This window comes from Cydia pomonella, chromosome 2 (assembly GCF_033807575.1).
Source record: "Cydia pomonella isolate Wapato2018A chromosome 2, ilCydPomo1, whole genome shotgun sequence".
NCBI lineage: Eukaryota > Metazoa > Arthropoda > Insecta > Lepidoptera > Tortricidae > Cydia > Cydia pomonella.
Window position 1 is genome coordinate 35,240,327 of NC_084704.1, and position 27,508 is coordinate 35,267,834.

The 27,508-nt window shown below is 35.0% G+C and overlaps 1 protein-coding gene across 9 annotated transcripts in view; it reads right to left on the reverse strand.

The window, feature by feature from the left end:
• The window catches only part of LOC133515575 (CUGBP Elav-like family member 4), a 674,434-nt gene that overhangs the window by 318,722 nt on the left and 328,204 nt on the right, over positions 1-27,508 (reverse strand). For 4 of the 9 annotated variants that reach the window (XM_061848152.1, XM_061848147.1, XM_061848144.1 and 1 more), the window contains exons 1-2: positions 24,580-26,325; positions 5,048-5,096 (exon numbers count right to left, since the gene is read on the reverse strand). In XM_061848152.1, coding sequence (XP_061704136.1) covers positions 5,048-5,096; positions 24,580-24,639 — 109 coding nt within the window. In that variant the 5' untranslated portion in view covers positions 24,640-26,325. Of the gene's footprint in view, positions 1-5,047; positions 5,097-24,579; positions 26,326-27,508 lie in introns of those variants that run through there. The other 5 variants (XM_061848151.1, XM_061848146.1, XM_061848145.1 and 2 more) reach the window with 3 other exon arrangements.

The window sequence follows — 27,508 nt, forward strand, 5'->3', positions numbered from 1 at the left end:
GCAACGGAAGACAAACAAGCATCCCGATTCGAACTTTAATATACGTCAACATTTTGCTAAAGATACGATATGGATCGGTGAAAAGTGACGTTTTCGTTTGAAGAAAGCCTTTACTCAGTATATCTAATCCATATCGTATCTTTAGTAAATTTTTGATATATTTTAAAGTCCGAATCGCCCTGAAAATCTTCATTTTACAATCATTTAATTAACATTGAAATAGGTTAAAAAAAGGAACATTTTGAAGTGGACATATTTCACCCGAATCCCTGTTTTACTCTAAAAATGAAAAGGCAAAATGCGATGTAACAGAAAGCGGGACCTTTAAAGGGATATTCAAAAAACCCTGAACGGGTTCCTTGAAAATATGTCGGTTGCCAAAGTATTCGTAAGGGTACAGCGTAATTAATTTATTAGGATGTACCCTACCTTAATAATTTCATTTGAACATGCCTTTTAGTAAATGTTACATGAAACGAAGTTATATCTCTTGAGAGCGGTTTACGTTCGTGCTGGTAATATTTATGCTTCCATAAAAGTTTTATATTAACTGAGCACTTAGTGTTTCGACGACCGGTCTGGCCTAGTGGGTAGTAACCCTGCCTATGAAGCCGATGGTCCCGGGTTCAAATCCTCATTCATATTTGTTCCTGAGTCATGGGTATTTTCTATGTATTTAAGTATTTATACATATTTATATATTATATATATCGTTGTCTAAGTACCCTCAACACAAGCCTTATTGAGCTTACTATGGGACTTAGTCAATTTGTGTAATAATGTCCTATAATATTTATTTATTTTAATATTAGTGTATATTTTTACACGGTGTTAAACGTTTGAAAAAAAGCGGCCAAGTGCGAGTCGGACTCGCGCATGAAGGGTTCCGTACCATTTAAGACGTATTAAAAAAAAATCTACTTGCTAGATCTTGTTCAACATTTTACCACTTTGGACACACATTTTACCACTTTGGAACTGTCTCTCGCGCAAACTATTCAGTTTAGAAAAAATGATGTTAGGAACCTAAATATCATTTTTGAAGACCTATCCATAGATACCCCACACGTATGGGTTTGATGAAAAATTTTTTTTTTTAATTTATTGACGTATTAAAAAAAAACTATTCACTAGATCTCGTTCAAACCAATTTTCGGTGGAAGTTTGCATGGTAATGTATATCATATATTTTTTTTTGATTTTTTATTCTGTTATTTTAGAAGTTACAGGGGGGGGGACACACATTTTTTCACTTTGGAAGTGTCTCTCGCGCAAACTATTCAGTTTAGAAAAAAATTATATTAGAAACCTAAATATCATTTTTGAAGACCTATCCATAGATACCCCACACGTATGGGTTTGATGAAAAAAAATTTTTTTTAAATTTTTATGACCTATTAAAAAAAAACTACTTACTAGATCTCGTTCGAACCAATTTTCGGTGGAAGTTTGCATGGCAATGTATATCATATATTTTTTTTAGATTTTTCATTCTGTTATTTTAGAAGTTACAGGGGGGGGGGACACACATTTTTTCACTTTGGAAGTGTCTCTCGCGCAAACTATTCAGTTTAGAAAAAAATGATATTAGAAACCTAAATATCATTTTTGAAGACCTATCCATAGATACTCCACACGTATGGGTTTGATGAAAAAAATTTTTTTTAAATTTTTTTATGACGTATTAAAAAAAAAACTACTTACTAGATCTCGTTCGAACCAATTTTCGGTGGAAGTTTGCATGGCAATGTATATCATATATTTTTTTTAGATTTTTCATTCTGTTAGTTTAGAAGTTATGGGGGGGGACACACTTTTTACCACTTTGGAAGTGTCTCTCGCGCAAACTTTTCAGTTTAGAAAAAAATGATATTAGAAACCTCAATATCATTTTTAAAGACCTATCCATAGATATCCCACACGTATGAGTTTGATGAAAAAAGATTTTTTGAGTTTCAGTTCTAAGTATGGGGAACCCCCAAAATTTATTGTTTTTTTTCTATTTTTGTGTGAACATCATAATGCGGTTCATAGAATACATCTACTTACCAAGTTTGAACAGTATAGCTTTTATAGTTTCGGAAAAAAGTGGCTGTGACAGAATCGGACAGACAGACGGACATGACGAATCTATAAGGGTTCCGTTTTTTGCCATTTGGCTACGGAACCCTAAAAACAAGAAACTAAAGTTATTACCTACCTACCTAAATGGTCGCGTACTGTGCGGTTTAGAGGAATTTCCTCCCGCGGACGCTCCGGCCGTGGAATGAGCTCCCTTCCGAGGTTTTCCCGAGGGTCTACAGTATGGGGTTCTTCAAAAAAGGAGTGTACAGGTTTTTGAAGGGTCGGCAACGCGCATTTAACACCTCTGGAGTTGCAGGCGTCCATAGGCTGCGGTGACTGCTTACCATCAGGCGGGCCGTATGCTTGTTTGCCACCGTCGTGGTATAAAAAAAAAATTGCACCTAACAAAATATACAAGGTCACATGTATATTTTGTTTGGCGTAAAAGAGTAATATTTAGACGGGTACGATACTAGTACTTCCTGGGCGCTTAGCCAACGTGCCAATCCTTAACGCTCCTTAGCGTAGCGTAGTCATCTCTCTATCAATCTTCCTTTTTATTGCGACAGCAGAGTTGCGTTTCGTTCGCTACGGAGCGTTAACGATTGGCGTTGGCTACGCACCCTGGTATTGTATTAAAAAAATAAAGAAAAAGTAATATGCTGCCTGCCAAATAAGATATCAGACGTTCCCTTGTTTGTAAAGAAGCCCAAGGGTCTATTTCACAATGTCCAAGTAAAGTCCTAAATAAGCTACTTGCCACTTATCTGACGAATAGTCATCGTTGGCGTTTCACAAACTTCAACTAAGCTTAACTGGTAGAAAAAGTGCTAAGTTTTGCAGGAAGTTTTAATTTATTTGTTAATAAGATATATTATATAATTAGATATACTTCACATAAAATCCAAGCACATCAGATAAAATGTAGTAAGTAAAACAGTTACTTTACAGGAGCGCTAAATAGTGATCTTTGGGTAAAAGCGGTCACTTAAATTATTTACAAGTGCAATATAAATAAATTAAAACAACTATTAACGTTAATGCACACCTATTAACTTTATGGGAGTATGTGTTCCTACCTCTAACTTCAATTTTCATGTTGATTATCACGTACTGTTACTGTTACTATGGGCTTGCACAGTTTCACTTTAAATATTACTTACTTTGTTTTACTAATAATATATTTGTATATTATTTTGCAACCAACGGATAACTGTTATTGGCCTAATACCATGTAAAAATACCTATGTAAATTGTTTATCTACGGCTGTTGTTGTCCTGAATACCAATAAAATAAAATAAAAAAATAAAATACTTTACTGGGACATTGTGAAACAGGCCCGATTTTTACTCAAATCTCATAGGTACGTGAGTTTACGTAGCTCGCTCCTATTACAAGCTATTTATCGACTTTTGATATACATTCGTATTTGCAAACAATTACGTCAAATAGAAACTTCAGTTTTGGCATTTCTTTTTAGATTTGTTCGTCATTATATAGTGACGTAAAACGTGTTATTTATGTTACAAATCTCAAGCCAAAAAACAACCCAAATCCAGCAATTACAATGAAAAGTTTAATGCTTCAGCGGGGCGGGCCAAGAAAGCTATATGGAATGCTGCCAGCCTGGGCGGCCCACCGGTTGTCCGCAGTGGGACGGGTTAGGCTTGGCACTGGCTAACAATGCCGCACTAGAGGCCCATTGGCGAAGCTGGAAACTTAAGTTAACCAGTATTGGAGTTTTCACATTGTAAGCAATATATAGTCCTCCTCATCGTTTTCGATGACGGCGACCCCAAATAAACACATTATGGACGTTGTCTAGCATGAGCCCTAATGTGGCTGGCCAGGCCGAACTTGCTCTTAAATACTCTATTGCACGCGTGACAATAAAGTTGGCCAGCTGCGTTGAACGTGTACACGTAGGAGGGCTTAGGTCTCTCTTTCTGTAACTGGCGTTTCATGTCTAGGCTAGTGAGGCGGTTATCTTCGAATGTTTTGACACCGTTATGGATGGTAAGCAATAGACATATTATAAACTTACATGATAAAGATAGTTTATTTCCCAAGTAGGCATATTACAATGCGCTTAAGAACGTCAAAGAAAGCTACGCCGGCTCTAACCCTACACCTCTGACCAGTGGCGTAGCGTGCCTTGGCGGGGCCCCGTATAAAAATTCGTTTCGGGGCCCTTAGGAAGGGTAAAGATTTCTCACAAAAACGCACGTTGGGGGCCCCCGTGGCCCGAGGGCCCCGTATAATTGATACGGCAGATACGGCGGTAGCTACGCCCCTGCCTCTGACCCGAGAAGTTTTAAATCCTTCCTAAATTGTAGGAGGGTTTCCCAAATAGATGCCATATATTAAATAAAAAATGACGAAGCCCTCCGTGGTGAACGCCAGATTGGGACCGGCGGTTAGCTAAAGACGCCGCCTCGAATTTGATCTTCTCCACTGGAGGGCTTTTTATTTAATATATGATATCTATTTCAATATATAATTTATATATAGTACCTAGTAAGACTACATAAAAACACCCAAAATTGCAATAGGCATATTATTTTTCGTTCGCATGTTATAAGATATATGGATGATTCTTACATGTAATTCATAATTGCATTCATTAGAGGTCCTTTGGCCAGGAAAACAGAAGTAATCTAGTATACTTTGTTATCGCCTTCTTAAAAGACGATTATCTTACCTACTGTCGATTATATTTAGTGAGTATAGATATTACGTTTATGGTTATAAAAGTACACGTATTTTATACACGTTTCCTAATAAAAAATAATGTTTAATATTTATAATAAAAAATAAAATAACTACATCATATTTTATATTAAGCTTATCTATATTTGACATTTAGTTTAAATGTCACGTGTGAAATAATGGGAGACGGAGAATGAATAAAAACATAGGTATAAAATACGTATTGTACGAGTATAAAATTAATCATCCCACTTATAATAAAATGAAATTTACCTCCTCTATTTTCGCTGTCCGCCGGCTTCACCTGTATTGCTCGGTTCATCTGAAAATACAAAAATATATACTTAAGTAAATTATATTTATTAAGAATAGTCTACATGTGAAATACTATATTTTTTAAATATCACATCATTTATTTTATTTCAGATTGACATTGGCCGGCGACCCGAACAGAAGAGGAGACCCGCACTCCAAGTTATTTCTGGCGCAAAGACGTCGGAAAGCCAAAAGCATCATTTGAACCGGCAACGTCAGGTATTTACGTAAAATATTAGTTGTTATTTCTTATATTTGTAATGTAATTAAATATCGGATAAATTTATTGTAATACTCATCATGCCGATTATATAGATATTGGCCCTAGTGCCAAACTTGATCCTTATGCCATACATCGTTATCGCGGGAGCAACGACGATTTGACAGTACTGAAAGATTATGACAAATAAACAATAACAGAAGTGACACTCGTATCGAGAAACTTTTATATGTATGTATGAGTTCAAAATGTAGCAGAAGAAAATTTAGAAAATATTATGGTCATCTGTTACGAAAGTCAAAATAAAATATTTTAACTTTATTCATTTGTTGAAAATTATAATAACCAATTTACAATGAAACCAAGTTATTATATATATATTTTTTTAAGTTAAAGTAAAATACTTTAAGAAGTAAATACAGATATAAAAATTTAATATATTAGTGACTTAGTTATCAAGTTGACTCTTTGACTCATAGGTAAGCGTTTCCATAGTGAAATACGAGTTTGATTAACCTTTTTAACGAAAACTTCATGCCAGATATGAAGCACATCTTAGAGGTTTAAAATGTGTAGGCAGAATATTCCTTTTATACAAAACAGACATTCTGTTACACGTGCACTTTGACAGGCTTGTTTTTGCTCCCGCGATAACGGTGTATGCTTATTAGTTTATTAGCTATTTTATTGTTTCATATTTACTGCCTTCTGGTTATTTAAATTCTAATATCTCGCCATAGAATGATTCACACCAGTAACAGCAACACAATTGCGTTAAACATGAATAATGCAAGCTAATCATTTGCATTGTCAACTCGGAGACAAATTTGGCATCAATGAATGATGAAAATGCATTTGGTGCGTAAAATAACCGATGGTATTGGTACCCGGGATCAAAACTCGGTACAGTACTAACAAAGCAGTAGGTACTTTTATTTATACAATAAAAAGATGGTATGTCCTTAAACTACGTCCAAATGAGAGGTATGGGCATTGTGAATGTTATCTCGCTTTGTGTGGTAGGGCGCAGACAGTGGATGTCATTCCAGATCTAGAGCAGAGCCCAACTGGGGAAGTACCTCCACCTTACAGCAGCAACAGCAGCCAAATAACACTAGACCCTACTCATAGTGTTGTGTTCCTGCCGGTGAGTAAGGTTGCCAGAGCTCAACGAGAGGGGGCGGGTTTAGGGTCTGCAACGCGCATGTAACTCCTCTGGAGTTGCAGGCGTACATAGGCTACGGAGACTGCTTACCATCAGGCGGGCCGTATGCTTGTTTGCCACCGACGTAGTATAAAAAAAAAGATAAACATAGTTTATTATTCAAGTAGGCATATTACAATGCAATAAGTGTTAGGATACTACTGGACGTAAAATAATAACGCGTAATAATATTAAATAGGCTGGTTTATTCCGCCTAAATTACACGGAAATCTTGATAAGTATGAAAACTAATTCGCGGCCCGATTCGAAGAATGAGATACGATAACGATAAGTTCTGCGGTGGAAGCATGTTTCCATTTTTATCACTTGTCACTATGCCCGTCACTTTCGCACTTACGTACTTGTTAGAACGTGACAGGCATGGTGACAAATGATAAAGAGCCGACCATCTTACTCCTACTGATTTGGATAAGTTCTCATTTAGATATCGTTTTTATGTCTTATAATTGACAGAAGCAGCTCGATTCGGGCAACAAAATACATTACTGCACCGGTTTGATAATTATAACATTACCGCACTACTTCCATAATTATAATAAAAAAAGCACACGTGTATTATCTAGGATTAGGAGTCTATCAGCAGTTTATTAAGTTCCACATACAAGCAAGTGTGTCGAAAAAGAGTTTTACGATTTTAGCATATTTCAAACGTAGTCCAGCCAGTAAGATATTCGCGGCATACACGAGCGACCGCCGGAAATTGCGCCAGCGATATTTGACTTCAAGAACATTAGTATTGCCCTTATCGGTGTTACTGTAATAGTAATCGCTACCCTTTATGGCTGGGGAAATGGGAAAAACTGCCCTCTTTAAAATGGCAACTTTATGCAGGTTTTACGAATGGTAAAGGTGCGAAGAAAATATCGAGTTATTGCCACAAATAAGTAATTGCAATTTTTCTTTTGAATGAACTTTTTTGTCATTGCTAAATTACAGTGCCGGTACCTAATGCGTAAGTAACTTAATTAAAGTGTGCAAGTACCTTAATTATAAATTATATTTTTAATAATAAATGTAAAAAAAAATTAAGTAAAAAAAAATAGTTACTTTTTTGCCAAGATCGCCGTCATCGAAATTATACTGCTACTCGTATTGTATCAAGGTCCTTTATTACCGAGGTCGCCGTCATCGAAATTATACTGCTACTCGTATTGTATCAAGGTCCTTTATTACCGAGGTCGCCGTCATCGAAATTATACTGCTACTCGTATTGTATCAAGGTCCTTTATTACCGAGGTCGCCGTCATCGAAATTATACTGCTACTCGTATTGTATCAAGGTCCTTTATTGCCGAGGTCGCCGTCATCGAAATTATACTGCTACTCGTATTGTATCAAGGTCCTTTATTACCGAGGTCGCCGTCATCGAAATTATACTGCCACTCGTATTGTATCAAGGTCCTTTATTACCGAGGTCGCCGTCATCGAAATTATACTGCTACTCGTATTGTATCAAGAAACTTTATTGCCGAGGTCGCCGTCATCGAAATTATACTGCTACTCGTATTATATCAAGAAACTTTATTGCCGAGGTCGCCGTCATCGAAATTATACTGCTACTCGTATTATATCAAGAAACTTTATTACCGAGGTCGCCGTCATCGAAATTATACTGCTACTCGTATTATATCAAGAAACTTTATTGCCGAGGTCGCCGTCATCGAAATTATACTGCTACTCGTATTATATCAAGGAACTTTATTGCCGAGGTCGCCGTCATCGAAATTATACTGCTACTCGTATTATATCAAGAAACTTTATTGCCGAGGTCGCCGTCATCGAAATTATACTGCTACTCGTATTATATCAAGAAACTTTATTACCGAGGTCGCCGTCATCGAAATTATACTGCTACTCGTATTATATCAAGAAACTTTATTGCCGAGGTCGCCGTCATCGAAATTATACTGCTACTCGTATTATATCAAGGAACTTTATTGCCGAGGTCGCCGTCATCGAAATTATACTGCTACTCGTATTATATCAAGAAACTTTATTACCGAGGTCGCCGTCATCGAAATTATACTGCTACTCGTATTATATCAAGAAACTTTATTGCCGAGGTCGCCGTCATCGAAATTATACTGCTACTCGTATTATATCAAGGAACTTTATTGCCGAGGTCGCCGTCATCGAAATTATACTGCTACTCGTATTATATCAAGAAACTTTATTACCGAGGTCGCCGTCATCGAAATTATACTGCTACTCGTATTATATCAAGAAACTTTATTGCCGAGGTCGCCGTCATCGAAATTATACTGCTACTCGTATTGTATCAAGCTGCTTTATTGCCGAGGTCGCCGTCATCGAACTTATACTGCTATTGTATCAAGGTACTTTATTGCTGAGGTAGGTCGCCAACATTGAAATCGATGTGGAGGACTACTTTAATAATTATACAACGATATACAACTGAAAATATAAAATTAGGTATGTTTTCATGTTACTTTTTTCCATCGAGCCACCCCTAACCTTTTAAAGTTATGATTAGAGAGTCTGCCCTTATATAAATCATTTATTTTCGTTATAAAACTTAAATTACATACAGAGGTATATATATATATATTACAAAAAGAAAACATATTGACATTGTTTACCACTAAATGGGTTCGCCTCAGCATAATGCTGGCCCGAAGGTCAGCGCTGATCTTCCGGCAAGACCATTTGTGAGCCACGTTCACAACTGTACGGCACGGCCTCGTAAAACTGAACGCACTTGCGACAGCTACTAGCACCATCTACGTGTATGACAGAAATAACAGATAATCTAAAACACCATGCCGTACAAATATAGTTTTCGTGCGAATATTCCATGTCATTTACCCTTGATTAAAACGAATTAAATATAAAATCATCAATTTTCTCTGATCAAATCGGGGAAATCCCGAAGAAAGGCCAGGTCAAGAGTACCCTAAACCGACGAGCGTGTATGAGGAATGTCATGAAAGTGAAGGAAGCGAAAGAGGTATGTCAGGATCGTAGCAAGTGGAAATCCGTGGTCTCTGCCTACCCCTTCGGGAAATAGGCGTGATTTTATGTATGTATGTACAGTCAGCGTCAAATACTTTGTAGCAACCAAAGTAGGCAAATAGTTCGGTACACCATATATTTAGTATGGTGTACCGAACTATTTGACCACTTTGACTGCTACAAATTATTTGACGCTGACTGTACATCAATTTTGCGTAATCATATCATAATCATTATCAAATCATTGATTGAGATTTATTTGATTTACATTTAAATTTCATTGAAATGTCTCACACACACCGCTGGCACTAACGTTAGTTAAGTTAAAACTAAATCGTTCCGCCATTTTGAAAATACTCATAAAGTCGTGTATTCACTGTAAGAGGCTTAAAACAAAACACTCGCTCAAAACGTTTACACTTGTACAGCTTTCACTTGTCTAGTTAAGCTTCCATAAAAGCCTCTTATTTTTTAAATCAAATAAAGCTTCGTTGAAAACTATTTCGCACCTAAAGCTTTTTGCTTGTTATCTAACAGGGAAAAGTGCTGATGTAATTCGAGTGCATTTAGAGATTTTTATGATGATTCAACTGTGAATCATTTTACTAGCGAAGTGCTCTCATTTTACTAGTGAATTATATATGTGATACATCTCGAAGGGCCGGTGGAAAAGCAGTCTTTTAACGGAATTGTAGATCATTAAAATTTGCTTATATAAAACGTTGGCAGGTCATAGAGAAGTAATATTTTTTTCAAACAGCTGCAGCCGCCATAACTTATGTTGATCACCCAAAAGGAGGGCTTGGTCACTTCTTATTTTTCAGGTCATAATTTATTTATTGTAGTGCGAATGTTATAAAATACTAATCAAAATATTAAGGTAATAAAATAATTTGATTTGTTCCCTAGTTTTACAGGGTGTAACAAAAATTGCGGAGATCATACCGTCATACTGTATTCATATAGGAGGTTCAAGTACTTACTGCTCGCCTTTTAGTATTGCTCAAGGGCGCCTAGCCTTTCAAACATTTCATATGGTCAAGAATTTGGAACCGGAACCGCCGTAGCCGGGTGGCCTAGAGGCCATTAGACGCATAAGATGAACCAATCGTCTCCAACATGGGCTTGATCACTGTTTCTTTAGTACGAGTATTTGACAACAATTTCAGAGGGTCTACCGTGAAAATCAAAAACGGAGCTTTCGTAATCTGCCTCTTTATATCTCTGGCAAATTCGAGTGATAAAGCGGTAGATAATGAAATATCGAATTTCGCCGCAAGCCCTCACCTCAGTTTATAACGTCTTTGAGTTCTTTACCCTGAGGGACTCAAATGGGTAATGACCTTATTTGGTTGAATTGTATAGTTAGTTAGTTATAAGTAGTCTTCAGTTTAGTTTGTAATTGCTCTATGTACCTCTTCTGCACACGAAGCAAAAAGCCCACTAGAGAGCAAAAGGGTGCTTACCGCCCGCCTCAAGAAAATCCATTAAAAAAAAATAGTGCGATGTGCACTTAGCATTTGTCATTTTCAAGGTAGACTGCTTACATTTGTGGCGTTCCATGTCTAAATGGTTATTTTGACCATTTGTGCATAATGATTCTTCTCTGATGGAAAGCCACATATATTTGAATACCGCTTCAGTAATAGTTAACTAAAGGCGACTTCGAATTTAATGGGGTCAGGAATGTTATTTTTCGTGAAAACAATCCACATTTTCAAATCCAATCGGAATGCATTATGCAGAAAACAGCCAATGCGAGTGCATTATACATAAGACGCGGCTGCTTTTAGCATAACACGATCCAATTATACAAAGTAATCTCTTTGAGGCTGCAAGTGCTGCACCTACCTTAAACCGTCTTGAAGAGAAATACGGACTTATCTGGCAAATATGTGCAAGAGCAACGTGCGGGCGATAGCCTTCAAAAGTATCTTTTTTACAGTCCTCTTTTCTAGTACGCCACTTGTCCTGAGCTAATCTCATCCAGAAGTGACCCGCAATTTTTCGAATGTCATCCACCCAACTTACCAACGGACGCCAGGAGCTTCTTTCATCCCAAATCGACTACCACTCCGTTAACATTTTAGACCACCTGCCATCACTTTGCTTAGGAACACGTCTCGCCCATGTCCGTTTTAGTTTGGTAATGACGCAACCCACGTCTAGTACCTTGGTGCGGCGACGGATCTCGACATTCTTTACTCGATCTTGAAGCTTGATACCGAGCGTGGCGCGCTCCATGGCTCTCTGTGGTACACGGATTTTATGCACAGCCTCCTTGGTGAGCGTCCATGTCTCGGCACCGTAGGTCATGGTGGGCAGGACACATTGGTTGAAGAGGCGAGTTTTCAGGCATTGTGGAATGTTAGCAGGTTTCAGGATGTCCGCTAATTTATTAAACAATAGTAAGTAGTGTTTATTTAGTAGTTACTATAATAATTCCCAGTCCTCGTACCACCAAAATCTTATTCCAAAGGGCGCCATGATGTCTTTAGCATTTTTTTTCATACTACGTCTGCGTAATGGTAAGCAGTCTCTATTGCCTATGGACGCCTGCAACTTCAGAGGAGTTATATGCCCGTTGGCGACCCTAACACTCCGCACCTTCGTTGAGCTCTGGCAACGTTACTCACCGGCAGGAACATAACACTAGCATGGTACAGATTATAACACTAGTGCCTTAAGTAAGAAAGTCAGCGCGTTTCTGAATCATCTTAATTATGTTTACCAAAATCTGTGTCAATTTATCAAAATATTTGCAAGTTATTTACTGAGCATTATAATTAATGCTTATTTAGTAGGCTAAAGGCCTGAGGACGTATATTAAGTCCTAGGTAATAACTCCAAGACATGGTGATATTTATTTTATTTCTGAGTCTTGGCATAAATATATCTACTTTGTCTAACATAACACATGGAGATTCATCAATAAAATATTCCTAAATGACGCTTTAATCCCAAAGTAAATAATATTCAAAATTGAACATGAATCAATTTTCGATTAATGTGTTCCTAATGATATTTCAAATTGTGCACGCTTGGAACATTATTTCAACATTATCGTTGTATTTAGTATTTTTCAAACTCAATGGGTAGGATAACAGGTCATCTCCACGTGATTTATAATGTAAAAACGCAAAATCTCAGAAAATTGTGTTGAAATGACACCTCTCGGAGTACCCATCATTATATTATTTTTTGTTTAGTTGTGTGTATTGTGGCAAGCGAATAAATGGTTTATCTATCTATCTATCTATCATCAAAAATACTATAGATACTACTATATACCTATATACATACTTAAAAGTGGACATACGGCTGAGATATAAGGTGTATTCGGGTAATTATGACTACTTCATAATGTCGGTTTATTCTGTAATTCACTCAGTATTTCATCAATATAGAGTAAATTTTTGGAATTAGTCGAATATTAAAGATTTGATGCTCAACCACAGAAAAGTATAATAATAGTTTTTTTTTTAATGATAAACATCGCATATCACCCGTTGAAACAATTTAATTTTCATTTCACTTTATTGCAACCCACAAAGTTATACTAATACTTGATGTTTAAACATTTTCATATTTTAATAAGCTTCAAATAAAGCGCTTGGAATGAGTAGCTCAAACCAAACATAATGTTTAATATAAACTTTTGCTCTGAGCTCTGAAATGTTCTGCGGTGCATTTTATATAACGGGGTTGATACCTTCAGATGAAAAATGTAGCTAAAGTAAAGTAAATTTTAGACTTATTACAGAAAATGGTCGTAATCTAAAAATAAAATTAATAACTAGTGTCTGCATTGGGCTGTTATTTAAAATGTATTAAAAAAGCAAACACATCATATTGTCTTCGGTTACCGCGAAAGTTATTCATGAAATAAAACTATTCTCATTCGCGATATAATCCGTTTAAAAAGTTTTATTTTCAAAACATAAATCTTTATATAAAGGTATATTAAAACCATTTAAAAAATATTTAGAAACATTTTCAGTGACGTGATTGACATAATATTTGTCTTGTTTTTGTTTAATGTCTTCATGTGTTTTGTGGGATTCGTTATTATTATATATTTTTTCGTTGTTATTTATTTTCGTAATGTTTCAATATGTATTTACGTGTTATCTGTCGTGGAAGCACTTGGGCCCTACGGAAGACAAGCGCAGTTTTGAACGATTCACAGTTAGTTTCACTACACTTAAATCGATATCCCGGTCTAACTATTTAACTATTGTGCTAAGTTGGGTCCAATTCGTGTTCCACGCTTAATGTTCTTTTTATTTTTCTATTTTGCGATGCCTGTACATGACCTTACATGTTTTGTGATCGTCACGAATCGTCTTTGATAAAATGAAACTTTCTTATCATTTGTGAAGAGTTAAAACATACATACATACATACATATAATCACGCCTATTTCCCGAAGGGGTAGGCAGTGGTCTGTGGTGGATTTCCACTTGCTACGATCCTGACATACCTCATTCGCTTCCTTCACTTTCATGACATTCCTAATACACGCTCGTCGGTTTAGGGTGCTCTTGACCAGGCCTTTCTTCAGGATTTCCCAGAGTTTTTAAAGAATACAGCCTTTACGAGCTGTAGGGCTAGAATGGTCGATTGTTTATCATCTGTCACCATGCCTGTCACGTTCTAACAAGTACGTAAGTGCGAAAGTGACGCATGATATGACAAGTGATAAACATGCAACCATAATACTGCCGCTAATGTGTTCAAATTTTATTTAATTTAGAAATATACTTAAAACACTTTTTTCATAATCACAAACCCTATTTACTAACTATCTCCACCAATATCATCCCATTATCATAAATAATTAACGTTCTCGTAATAAACTTGCTCCATTCCTGACAAGTTTGAGATAAATTGATCATAGATTATTCCATTTCCCTGTCGTCATAGCAACATTTCAACATCCTCTACAATACTGTTAACCGAGCAGTAATCGCATTGATGTACATTTCAGCCACAATCCTCAAACACATTGAATATATACACTTTAATCCCCCTGAAAGGTCTCATATCTCCTGAAATGTTACATAACGCGCAATATGACAATAAAATGCATTTGATCGCTTATTTACTGGCGCTGGAAAGAGACAAGAACACTTGCAGTGGGCGTGACCTACTTTGTAGGCTGGCTGCAGCACAGGTATATGCCTACTCGGTTATTATAATAATAGCTTTATTATTCTCTCCTCGTCTTGATAAATACGGGCTATATGAAGTAATTTTGTGAATTGTTTCGGAGATATTCAAGTAATCAACGCGTTGGATTTATGTGAATTGAAAGAATGATACGTTTAATATAAGTATTAAAAGAGTGAAGGTGCAATTTGTGTGTTAGATATATAAATATATGTAAGAAGGTATGGTAACTTAGATAAACTGGTAATGAAAAGGACTTATCTATAGGTCAGGCTACCGTTATTGAAGAAATATTAAATTTATTGTTATACTACCTATTTAGATCCTACCGACTGCGCCACGAAAAATAAATCGTAACAGTTTAATATGATAACGTCTTTTGTTTTATATTCAAATCAATAAATAACACCGGCTAGGCAAAGCTAAATAGTTAAAAAAATTTAAACACAAAAAACACGTATCATTTACTACTTAGTGCTGTGTTCCTGCCGGTGAATAAGGTTGCCAGAGCGGAGTGTTAAGGTCGACAACGCGCATGTAACAACTCTGTAGTGTCAGGCTTCCATAGACTACGGAGACTGCTTACAATCAGGTGGTCCGTATGCTTTTTTCCACTAACGTAGTAAAAAAAGGCATATAATAACGAACCATTAATGATCAGGTCCTTAAACATACAAAATGGCCGAACGTCCCAACCTCAAATCATGCCAAAGCAGCAATAACAAAAAACTTTGTTCATAAAAATCGGTCATAGGGTCGTAAAGAGGATCAATGGCATTTGATGAACATTCCTTGCGTAATGAAAAGGGACAATGTAGATGGTATCTGAGCTATTAGAATTATGGTTATATGTGAATTATATAAGGCGTGGGCAGACGGTCGTAAAACAGTGGCGGCTTCTAAAGGGTCTTTTTTGCGTGTTTTAGGAGACACGGGTACGTCCTTAAACTACTTCCAAAATAGAGGTATGGGCATTGTGAATGTCATCTCGCTTTGTGTGGTAGGACACTGCACAGCGGATGTCATTCCAGATCTAGAGCAGAGCCCAACTGAGGAAATACCTACCTTACAGAAAACTGCAGCCAAATAACATAAAACCCTACTCATAGTGTTGTGTTCCAGCCGGTGAGTAAGGTTGCCAGAACTCAACGAGGGTGCAGAGTGTTAGGGTCGACAACGCGCCTGTAACTCCTCTGGAGTTGCGCCCATATGCTACGGAGACTGCGTATCATCAGAAGAGCCGTATGCTTGTTTGCCACCGACTTAGTATAAAAAAAGACACATTAGACACATTTGACCAGTCTGGCCTAGTAGGTAGTGCCTATGAAGCCGATGGTCCTGGGTTCGAATCCCATCCCGGTAAGGGCATGTATTTGTGTGATGAGCACAGGTATTTGGTCCTGTCATGGATGTTTTCTATGTATTTAAGTATTTGTATATTATACATATATATCGTTGAGTTGTAGGTACACTAGCCTTCTTGATCTTACCGTGGGGCTTAGTTAATTTGTGTAAGAATATCCCTATAATATTAATTTATTATTTATGTATCTACACACATATCGTAAACCCTCTATGATGCCTTCAAAATCGTAAATAATGGCCAACATTACGATAAACTGTTCAGTTATAACAAAGTTCTTTTGTGTGATAATTTTATAATTGCTTCATAACTTCATCAAAATCAATTTGGTACTGAAATTCAAATTTGGAACATCTCTGAAAAAAAGCAATTCGATTAGACTTCTATTCTTAGTGAATCTTGCTTTAATTTACGAGTTTGTTTGAGGGCATAATGTGTGTCACTATTGTATGCCTGGTTGTTCACGTTTGATGAATACAATGAGAAATGTTATTTTGTTTCGATTGCTGCATAATCTTACATTTACAACGTAATTTTAAGTTCGTATAAATTTACATAAGTAAAAAAAAGAGTTCACACGTTTTCTATTTGGGAATAAATGTGTTAAATAAAAAAGTGTGATTATGACTATTTAAAGTTTAAAAATATTAATTATCATCTTTGAGTTTTCAAATGGTTTATTTATGCTGCAAAATTGAAATCTGATTTTTAATTTTTTCAATAAAAAGTACAGACAATACGGACAAGACATTAAGACACATATAACATTATATAATGTACCTAACTAAATAAATAAATATACAAAGGACCTGTTTCACAATGTCCAAGTTAAGTCCTAAATAAGCTACTTGCCTCTTATCTGACGAATAATTTTTTTGTTGGCGTTGTTCAAATAAGCTAACTGGGAGATGCTAAGGATGCTAAGTTGTGCAGGAAGTTTTATCTGGCAGTTAATTTATTTGTTAATTAGCTATCTGACATTGTGAAACAGGCCCTAAGAATTATAGCATAACATAAAATTAAAAGTATTACGTTGAACTAACAATACCCTAGTTTAATCATATTTGAAATATATCATTAATTTAATTCAACAAACCCTATATTAAACTTATTGCTACATTTAGATTATTTAATTTCACTTCAAAGTTATTTTAAACTAATCATATACAAATAAATTCTTCATTACAAGTTCTAGTCTATAAAGTTTTAAATACAAAATGTTAATTAACACGAAAGACTAATAAACCAATAATAAAAACGTTGAAATTTAACCAAAAGCCGACAGGCCAACACACGCGACGTCGCCAATTACGAACCATGTAGATGCTTATCATACAAACATACAAATAATTTATCATCGCGCACATTAACGGCCGTCAACTGTTTGTATGATAATGAGAAAAACACAAATAGGACGGCTTTATGACATGTCAGTGTGGTGTAGCAAATTGTAGCTGCTGTTTTAATGTGTATTTAGTTGAATTAATATTGACTTAGAACGCGATCAGAGATAATTATAGGAGTAAGTGAAAAAGCGGTGGTAGCCGAGTGGATATGACGTCCGACTTTCAATCCGGAGGTCGCGGGTTCCACTCGACTTGTACCAATGAGTTTTTCGGAACTTATGTACGAAATATCATTTGATATTTACCACTAGCTTTTCGGTGAAGGAAAACATCGTGAGGAAACCTGCATACACCTGCGAAGAAATTCAAAGGTGTATTATTATTATTATTATTATTTTAAACTTTATTGCACATAAAAAGAGTACAACAGGCGGACTTAATGCCAATAGGCATTCTCTACCAGTCAACCATAAGGCAAAACAGAGAAACTTCAAGGTAGGTAGGTAGGTAGGTCAGGTAGGTGTATCTGAAGTCCCCAATTCGCATTGGGCTAGCGTGGGGACTATAGCCCGAGCCCTCTCGCACATGAGAGGAGGCCTGTGCCCAGCAGTGGGACGTATACAGGCTGAATTATTATTATTATTAAGTGAAGAAAGTGAATAATAGCAAACAGAGAAGAATAGATAAGTAATTAAAATTAAAGTTGTAAAATAATCGTCGACAATGATAACAACAGCATCGTCTCTCAGTTAAGGATCCTTTTGACAGATATGTTTTGATTAAAAATGCACTAAAATTAGTCCATTCATTTGGGAGCAACGATGTGACTAACAGAGCACAGATATTAAACTTACAACAATCCTTTTTCGAGTCAACAATATAAAAATATTTTTTTAAACGACAATTTTGACAGTGATAAGCTTTCGTAGCTCAATATTTATAAGTACTATAGTATATAAGTAGGTAATTAGGTACCTCATAAGTACTAACATTATGCGCCCTATCCGGGTGTCATGTACTGACTACATCCAACTAACATCTTCTGTAATGCACATGACTTTTAAAGTTGAATAAATGAAATGAAATGAAATGAAACATTGTAATCTATTACTGTGTTGTGACTTCAAATATTTTCTTTTAACTCATTCCTAACCATATTCTCTACTTCTACTATAACAAATTACATTTCCACATCACCATCATCATAAATTCCAGTTTACTTATGACTAGAAAATAACACGTCACTCGACCGCAAAACAAATAGTGAAGGAAAACAAACGTGGATCTCTCATCGCCGTAAAAGGTGCCATATTACATCGTGTCGGCTGTCAGGGCTGTCAGCTTGGATAAACCGTGAGCCCACGTGGCCGGCTGTCTACACTTCGATATGCTGTCACCTGAATGTCGCTTGGTGACAATCATGTCAACAAGTGCTCGAACCGCTTTATTTTCCCGATGGAATTGGAGTATTTGTAGTGTGCTAGTAGTGACATTTGTTTTAATTTGAATGTCAGCGATAAGACGACAGTCCATTCGTTTTCTTTTGACTACGAGAAGGTACTGTACAATCTTTTTTTCTTAATTTTAGATACTAGTATTATAAATATATCCGATTGCCTAATTATAAAATGGAAGTGCCTCTTTAACTTTGCTCAACCCGTTACCATCAATATGTCGTCTCTTTGACTTCCCCAATCCAAGTGAACGAGTCTGTACAACACTCTCCTTAGTTTCCGCTTACCCCTACCACTTCCTAACTAACGTGTTGCCAGGTCAGTCATGAAACATTACCACATTATCACCCTCAAATCAATTTAGGTATTTTCGGAATGTTGCCAACGTAAAATTCATATTTGCTTACACTATTTAGTATTATTATTAAGAAATCATGACACTAGTTTCCGTTTTGGATAAACCAGCTATTAAAGGATAGTTATTATTACATATATCAGTCGTCAGATACAACAAAAGTAGCATGGAAGCTGACAGTTGGGGAAAAAATACAATGAAATTTGAATCTCTATGATAACATGAAAACATTCTTAGAGACATGCCATTTTTTTTGATCAGTGCTTGACATCTGCATGTATAATTTATAGATTGTAATCAACCACACGTTCCACATTAAATAAGAAAAAATATTTACATTTAAATAAACACATGGAGTTGGGTTTCAAACAAAATAAAGTCATAGATCTTTTAACGTAATGAATAATCAATATTGATAACCCTAGCGACATCTAATAATGCATATTGTTCAGCATGTCAATCATTCAATTCTGTAAACAAGATTATACTTGAATTAGATAAAACGTAAGTATCAAACTCCTTAAAACTAGCAAAACAGAATATACTGCGGATAATTTTATAATTAATGAATGTCTGAAAGAAAAACAAATACTCCACGCTTAAACCCAAGCAACAAAAAATCTGTAAAACAAGCATCTAGAAAGACAAAAATTCCGCAAAATTGAATGCCAAAACAAAACGCACTTGATAATGAAGCTCCAATTCCTTTACTGCACAATTGTATTCCATAAAAAAGGGGTTCCCTGACAGAGCGCGGGTGATTTATGGAACCCGGGTCCGTAGCGTAAGTGTGCGGTCTGCATGGACCCCCGGGAGACGTAGAGGTTATGTAAGTGTCTGGTTATTTACAAGCATTGCGAAGGTGCTTCTTAAATTTAATCGTTCCTTCGGTTTTCGGTTTAAGAATTGGAAGCTATTCCTAAGCAGGTTACGATAATTGAAATAGAAAAATGAATAGCAAATTACTTTTTATTTTAACAACAATTTATTACGAAATGTCTTTTATCCGTAAGTTTGATTAATGTAGTAGGCAGTTGTAAAATATTGTTGACTAAATAATAATAATAAAAATAAACTATTTCATGATTAAATAATCATGTAATCCTTAAAGTAACATTACAATCAATTTTTAACAAATAATTGATTACAACGGAAGCTCAAATTAATAGATTTCCAAGACCAACAATTTAAATTCCAATGAGACTGTCTTACCACGAAAAGTATCACAAATTCCAAAACACGCTTGGAGTTAATTTCTAACTATAACACAGAAAATAGAGGTAGGTACAGGCAAGGCAATGTACAACATAAAAAATCCTCATCCTTTGATATCTTGTAAACCTTTTATCCTGACCCTCAGTTGTTACAGGCTAATTTGTTGCAAATTAACTCTAGGATTACATCCTTCAAGAAATACGCCCAATTTATATCAACCCTGTACAAATCTAAATTTAATTCTGCGAAAACGTAATTTAATGCTTCACAGACTATGGAATCTGAACCTTAACTCCATTTTGAATCTCACCAACTTGATAAGAAAATTCTTATCATTTTGATAATTTTACTCAGGTTATAATACTGAAATTTCAAAACATATTAAGTTTTAATAACAAATATTTAATTACATTAACTAGGTATTTCAAGAGGCATTCTTAAATGAAGTGGAATTGAAAATTGCCCTTAATGATAGCGCGGCACGAAATGAAATGTTTAATTAATTTTTATAGACTCGTTTGAAATGTGATGAATTTTTCATTGAAACATCACAATTTAATTGTAAAAAACATTTTAGTTAAGTGACAAGTTCATGATAACTAAGCACTTGTTAATAATTCAAGTTTGTATTATTATTAATACCTATTTCTGTACAAGTAATACTGTGGTGCGACCTACGAATGTAACACTTCTGATCAGTTAGTATTTCAAAGCCATCAAATCCTACGTAGATTAAAGCTTTGATATGAATATTTAAACTAATTCATTTCATTTCATTTATTTCATGCAAAAAGCTACAGATATAAATGGTGTTACATAAAGATTTGGCACAAAGTTTTTTCATATATTTTAGTTCCCATAATTAATCACTAACGTACATGAACTATTTCAGGGCCATTCCATCTGAATTCGACAAATGGCGCCGTGTGATTTTTAATTTCAATAAAAAAAATGAGAACTATCCTTAAGGTATCAGGAAACCATCACCATTTTTTTTATCCTTTAATTTCAGAGCAGTGTCCATTCGAAGGAAACAATCGGGTCAAATTCCTACTTGAATATAATGTAGACCACATTACCACCAAGAAGAGCGAGGATATTATATTTTAGAAAAAAGTAACTCTTGATGTGCTATAGGGTTGCCACAGAAAATAGTTGAAAATCGTATAAATGGACCGAAAGCGTGAACATTTTAGGTGGCCACCATTTTGATTGTAGTTGGTGTAGCTAACTTTTGTCATACAATATAAAATAATCATTTTACACCTAATCAAATAAATAAAGATTTATTTGGTTACCTATTCTAAATCAAAAGTTAGACCACGTTATGTACAAGTAGGAATTTGACCCGTTTTTTTCCTTCGAATGGACACTGCTCTGAAATTAAAAGATAAAAAAAATAAATGGTCGTTGTCTAACTCTTCTGGTATCATAAAGTGTTATCCTCAATTTTTTTCAATTAAATCATAATTCATGCGGCGCACTTTTTATTTCAAATTTGTCGAAATCAGATGGAATGGCCCTTCAGCTATTCTCAATAGAGCAATTCACTTATTTCTACATCGTGTTGAGCTAGCTGATGAGGTACAGGCTTGCCAACCTATGCTACTTTGGATGCTATTTTTTTTAATAAGGCTTTTACTTGAATCAAACACCTACTAATATTTATGTGCAATTTTTATAAAGTGGCTAGGTACATACTTACCGTAAACCTACTTGCCTATAGTCCAAAAGCTTGACTATGGTACGGAACTGATTGGGATATCGTTCAGGTGTGAATATTAATTGAACATCACCATTTTAACTTTGGGTATGCTTAATAGCAGATATGCTCCATATACATATTCAACTTAATTTATCATAATTGCTATAATGGCAAATTTTTAACAGAGCATACGGTTAAGGCAAAAATATACAAAAAGAAGAAAACACTCGGATAACATTGATACACAATTAAATGTTGTACACAGGGTATTTTATATTGTGTATTGTAGTGGGTATTATATTATTTCAGTTGCGTGGTTTAACAATACATCTGTTCATAATGAGTGGTAAAATGGCCATCTCTAGTATCGGATCTCTAAGATTCTCTTTTTGTCGATGAACCAAGGAAGTTAAATACTTCCATGCATAAATATATTATATCCAAATTGAACAAGACATCGCTCCAACGGAATGTCAAATTACTACATTTTGAGAACCTTTTCATTTTGACGATTTTTGATAAGCGTTGACACGCATATACTTGGCTTAGTGCCATTCCAGCGTTCACTCCAAATTTCATTAACCCTCATAATTGGACCGCCCGATTTTTCAAACAATCCACACAACAATGTTTTCTTATCATAACCGTATTCACCCTTTTCATCAACAGCTCACCCGTCGGAAAAAAACGAGTTTACCCGTGGGTTAATGGTGCGTACGAGGATATTCTTTTACAAGTTTCAGCTAACTGGCCGGGGCATGATAAAACTTTTTATGTTGTCCTTATGCGACCCAACAGTTCTGGAATCCATAACGCGTTATGCGGTGTTCTGTTAGTCCGTTAGGTGTTGGGTCGAGTTGAGGTTCGGAATTGACGATTTTCTTTTGTTTATTCGATTTTTGAATTCGGATTCGGTTTGTTTTCAAAGTCAACGGTTCATGGTTGGTTTGTTTAGTTCCACAATAGGTACAGTCAGCATCAAAAGTAGCGGATCGAACAAGGTGTCCAAAATATCTACCATTCTGTAACAGTTTAACGTGAAGTTATTTTTTTTTATTAACAAGGGTAATTTTGCATACAATTGTTTTTATAGCTGCTAAATTACGCGTTTTATTTTTAAATACATTTTTGCAATGATCTATGCCTTTCTTATAAATTACATAGAAAAAAAAACATTTGCACGTAATATAATTGTGATACTTACCAATGATTTATATAATAAATTAACAAAGATATATGTTAAATAATATTTTTAACATAAAGAGAATTTTTCAATAGCTTGTATAGGGTAACAGTGTGTCTCATACTGGCCACATTTTTTATTTTAGTTTTAATGTGACAACACTGAAAACATCTGTCTTTTCCATATTTATTTATTTATTTATATTTATATATTATAGTTTTATGTGTCGAACAATCAGGACTGTAAAAGATATACTTTTGAATGTAAATTTTAGAGATTTATCTTTATTTGGAAAAGTTATCCGGAATATTAGATACTTTTGGCGCGTCGTTTCATCCGCTACTTTTGATGCTGACTGTACGTATCTAACTTATTTAAATAAACCTTTTCATAGCATATATGATTACACTGTTTTTTTTGGATACTTAAAAATTTTATAATGTTGTTTGTTTTTTACTAAAAATCGTCATATAAATAATATTTCATACATGTAAGTCAAATAATCAGTATGATAAAAATTATTAAAAATATATAAAAATAAAAATTCAATTTCTAATGATGTTTTTTCGCACTGTTGCTTTTTATAAATAAAGCCCCATTATACCCATTACATAGTATTAGATATTCCGTAATTTTTGACGATATTACGTAAGAAACAATTAATATAAATGTATATCCTAATTACGTTTATTAGATGTCCTGTATTATAAAGCGATATGTGCACATTTATTATTATTACAGCCATTTTCTCTCAATCCTTATCATTTTAATGAATCTCACCATCGTGATATCTTAGCTTATTTACTTTTGGGCAAAATAATGACTACCCATAAAATAATATTATTATTGTAAAAGTTAAGTATGGAGAGAATACTAGTAGTTGTTATCAAAACACTTCATTAAACTAATTCAAAAGTACTATAACAGCTGTTTTATAACTCTACTAATTTTCCTGCTCTTGATTGAGAATGCTTATTTATTTATTATAAAACCCTACTGAAAGTAAAATAATAACGACATAATTAATATAAGAATATTTTATTTGGTCACAGTAATTAAAAATAAAACAAAAAAGTCAACTCATAAAATAAGTAAACAAAATCATATTAAATGTTCAATTGTAATTAAAATCAATCTCTGCAAATAGTTGCGGAATCAACCTCGTGAATAAACAGAATAATTCTCTCGACCTTAGTCTGAAAAAAACAAACAAAAACAAAATAAAAACACGTTATCAGCGATAATAAGTCACTTGGCAGACGTAAATAAACAGTACTTACAATAACAGGCGGCGGGTATTCAACTTTCGCTGAACGAAATATATCTACGAGATGAACCATATGGACAGATAATTTAGACCCAGTTTATGTGAAACTTTGGAGTAAACTACGAGAGGTAGCGGACGCGGGTACGGCGGGTTACGGATGCAATGACACGTCTGTTCCGTGCGGCGGTGCGACGGCTACTGCAGGAGGCGAGCGCGGGCTACGCACGCGGGGGGAGGGGCACGCACTCACGCAGGCTTGACAGCCAATCGCGTGCGTGCGCCGCGCGCACCCCCGCCGCGTCGCACTCGCCCCGCGGGCGCCCGTCACCTCACAATCGATGCCCTATATTGCATTAATTATTTAGGTAACACGCAATAAGATAACGCGAGGTGGCAGATAAGGGATCTCTTCGTACGTTTAAATAAATCATCGTATCTTGGTCCACTTTTATTTTGACTTCGCGCGCATGCCATGTGGCCAGTGGTAGGTGTCATGGCCGCCCCACCTGGACTCATTATTTACATTGTCACCGTGCGTCGGGAAATTGTTTTTCTTATTTTTGTAGCAAAGTTATATTTAGGTCCATAAAGTTAGAATTTCAATAGGTACCTGGAATGATGGCTTTCACGTGAAAAGGGTTTTTGTTTTCACAGGCATATTTCAGATTTTGATGAGCGTAGGTGGGAACTGAGAGAGGTATCATATTGCGAACATTACTGATTATGACGCCCCGAGCGCCCACATCCATTGTTTTTTGCTTTTTAAATAATAAATTGACACTTAATCTCTTAAGGTACACACAAAGCTTTTATTTCATATTTTGCTTTTATTAATCTTAATAAGAAAGCTTCATATTAATTCTAAGTCTTCTACAAATGAGTTTTATATAATTAAGCACAATATTTTCAAATTTAGTCGAAGTCAAGAAAAAATATGAAGTTAGTTTTACAAGAAATTATGAAAATGTTATTCAAAAATTCAAGTAACGTTCATAGAAAAGTTTTACTCGTTTTTAGGTAGTTGTCGACTAAGTTTTTCCCGAGTTGATTTATAAATATTTTATTTAATAACATATTTTAACATTGAAATTACATTTTTTAAACCATTTGCCGACATTTGGCAAATATTTTTATACCTCTTGGCCGACACTAGGCGGATCCTATGTTTTACGCGTAAATATGTACCAAATTAGTTTTTATTTGACTGAAGAAGAAAATCTTATTGTGTCCGTTCGCGGCTTTGCTCTGTGATCGTTAGTGCTACAAAATTGCAAATAGGGTTGTGTCCAATTTTTTGAAACGCTTGTATTACGTTCTATATTAACTAAAAGTTGCCCTAAAATTCAACTTTTATACTAAAAACGGCTTTAAATATGTTAAATTAACAAAATATATTTTGACAAGACTTTTTTATCAAATTTTTTTTTTGTTGAAATTTAAGAGAGTTTTAAAACAGAATAAAATACTTGTAATCTCCATTTTGGTAATCATATATCAAGAAGCATATATTTTATGATCACTTTCCAATGACCTAACTTGGACCTGTGGTAACATCGGCTTGGAATTAGGTAAATGTGTAACCTAATAATGCAACATGTATCATCCCAAAAAAAAATTCCGTAAAAAATATGGCGACATAGGTACCTTGTTAGCTCAAAATAATTATTGACCGAAGCGTTACCGGAGTCTACGTTTTGACTAGCGCAATTTGCTTTCGCAATTCTCAACTTAATCCCGTGAAATTTTGTAAGCAGGTTCAGTAGCTACATAGAATTTTGGTCGTTTTGTTTTTTAGAAAATGTTCAAAATGGTGGAAATTGGCATAAAGGACTTAAGTGCCATTACGGTCTATGGCAGTTAAAACCATTGTGAGCACGCTTTAAAAATGGCTCAACGAAGTAAATATTTTTTGTTCAAGTGCATATATCTTAAGCTCATCGATCTTATCGCGAGGTCTACAGCTCACAGAGCAAACAGTAATTATAATACTTAATATTATATAATTCTTGGTTCTCTATGTTATGTGTATTTAATTATAGGTTATACACTTATAATTGCTTTCCACTGCACCCACCTTTACATTTTTCTGTTTGGCTCTATAGTCGACTGGTAAAGACTGCCATGAGACAATAAGTCGGCCTTTTGTACCCATTCGATGTGCAAAAAAGTTTAAAGTAAATAAATAAAACATTGTAATACCAAATATTGTTATGACGTTATGAACGATGGATTAATATTGAACATGGATTACAATATGTTATTTTTATAAGAACTGACGCACAGAAATTACGCACCTGCTCTATTCTATCAATCTTAATGATTTACGACCTTTTTCTCCACGTGCTAATATAATAGTTTTGGGGTTAACGTATACACCTATTGATTCATTGAAAAAAAAAATCCACTCTGAAACAAAACGTTTTTACATATGAAACTGTAGGTATATTTTTTGTCTATAACTTTGTATCAAAAACGATGTAGAACTGTTTCTTTTTGAATAAATAGAAAAAAAAAGAACCAGGAGCTCTTTCGATCCTATTAAGGGATGAAAATAGTCCTAAGGCTTTTCTACTCCATTTTATATTCAGACTTTCTATGACAGTAACGGAATGGGACGAACGAATAATTTACAAAAAAATGTTTTTTTCTCTTAATAGGATGGTAAGAGCTTAACCTAAACTCCGAACTAAAAGAATGTGTATAATTTTAAATAAAATGACCCTAATGCAAAAAAAAGGGTAAAAAAAAGTTAAAGGCATAATTAATTGAAAAGGGATTCATTACAGTGATGGAATTTATAGTAAGTTTAATATAAAATGATTTTTGTTCTTTTGATAAGTGTGCATGTTATGTAGGTTAGGTATGTAGGTTTAGGTATAGGTATAATTTTTAGGCTTAGGTACTAACCCCTTTGAAACTGTTTTTTACTAACAAAATGTATG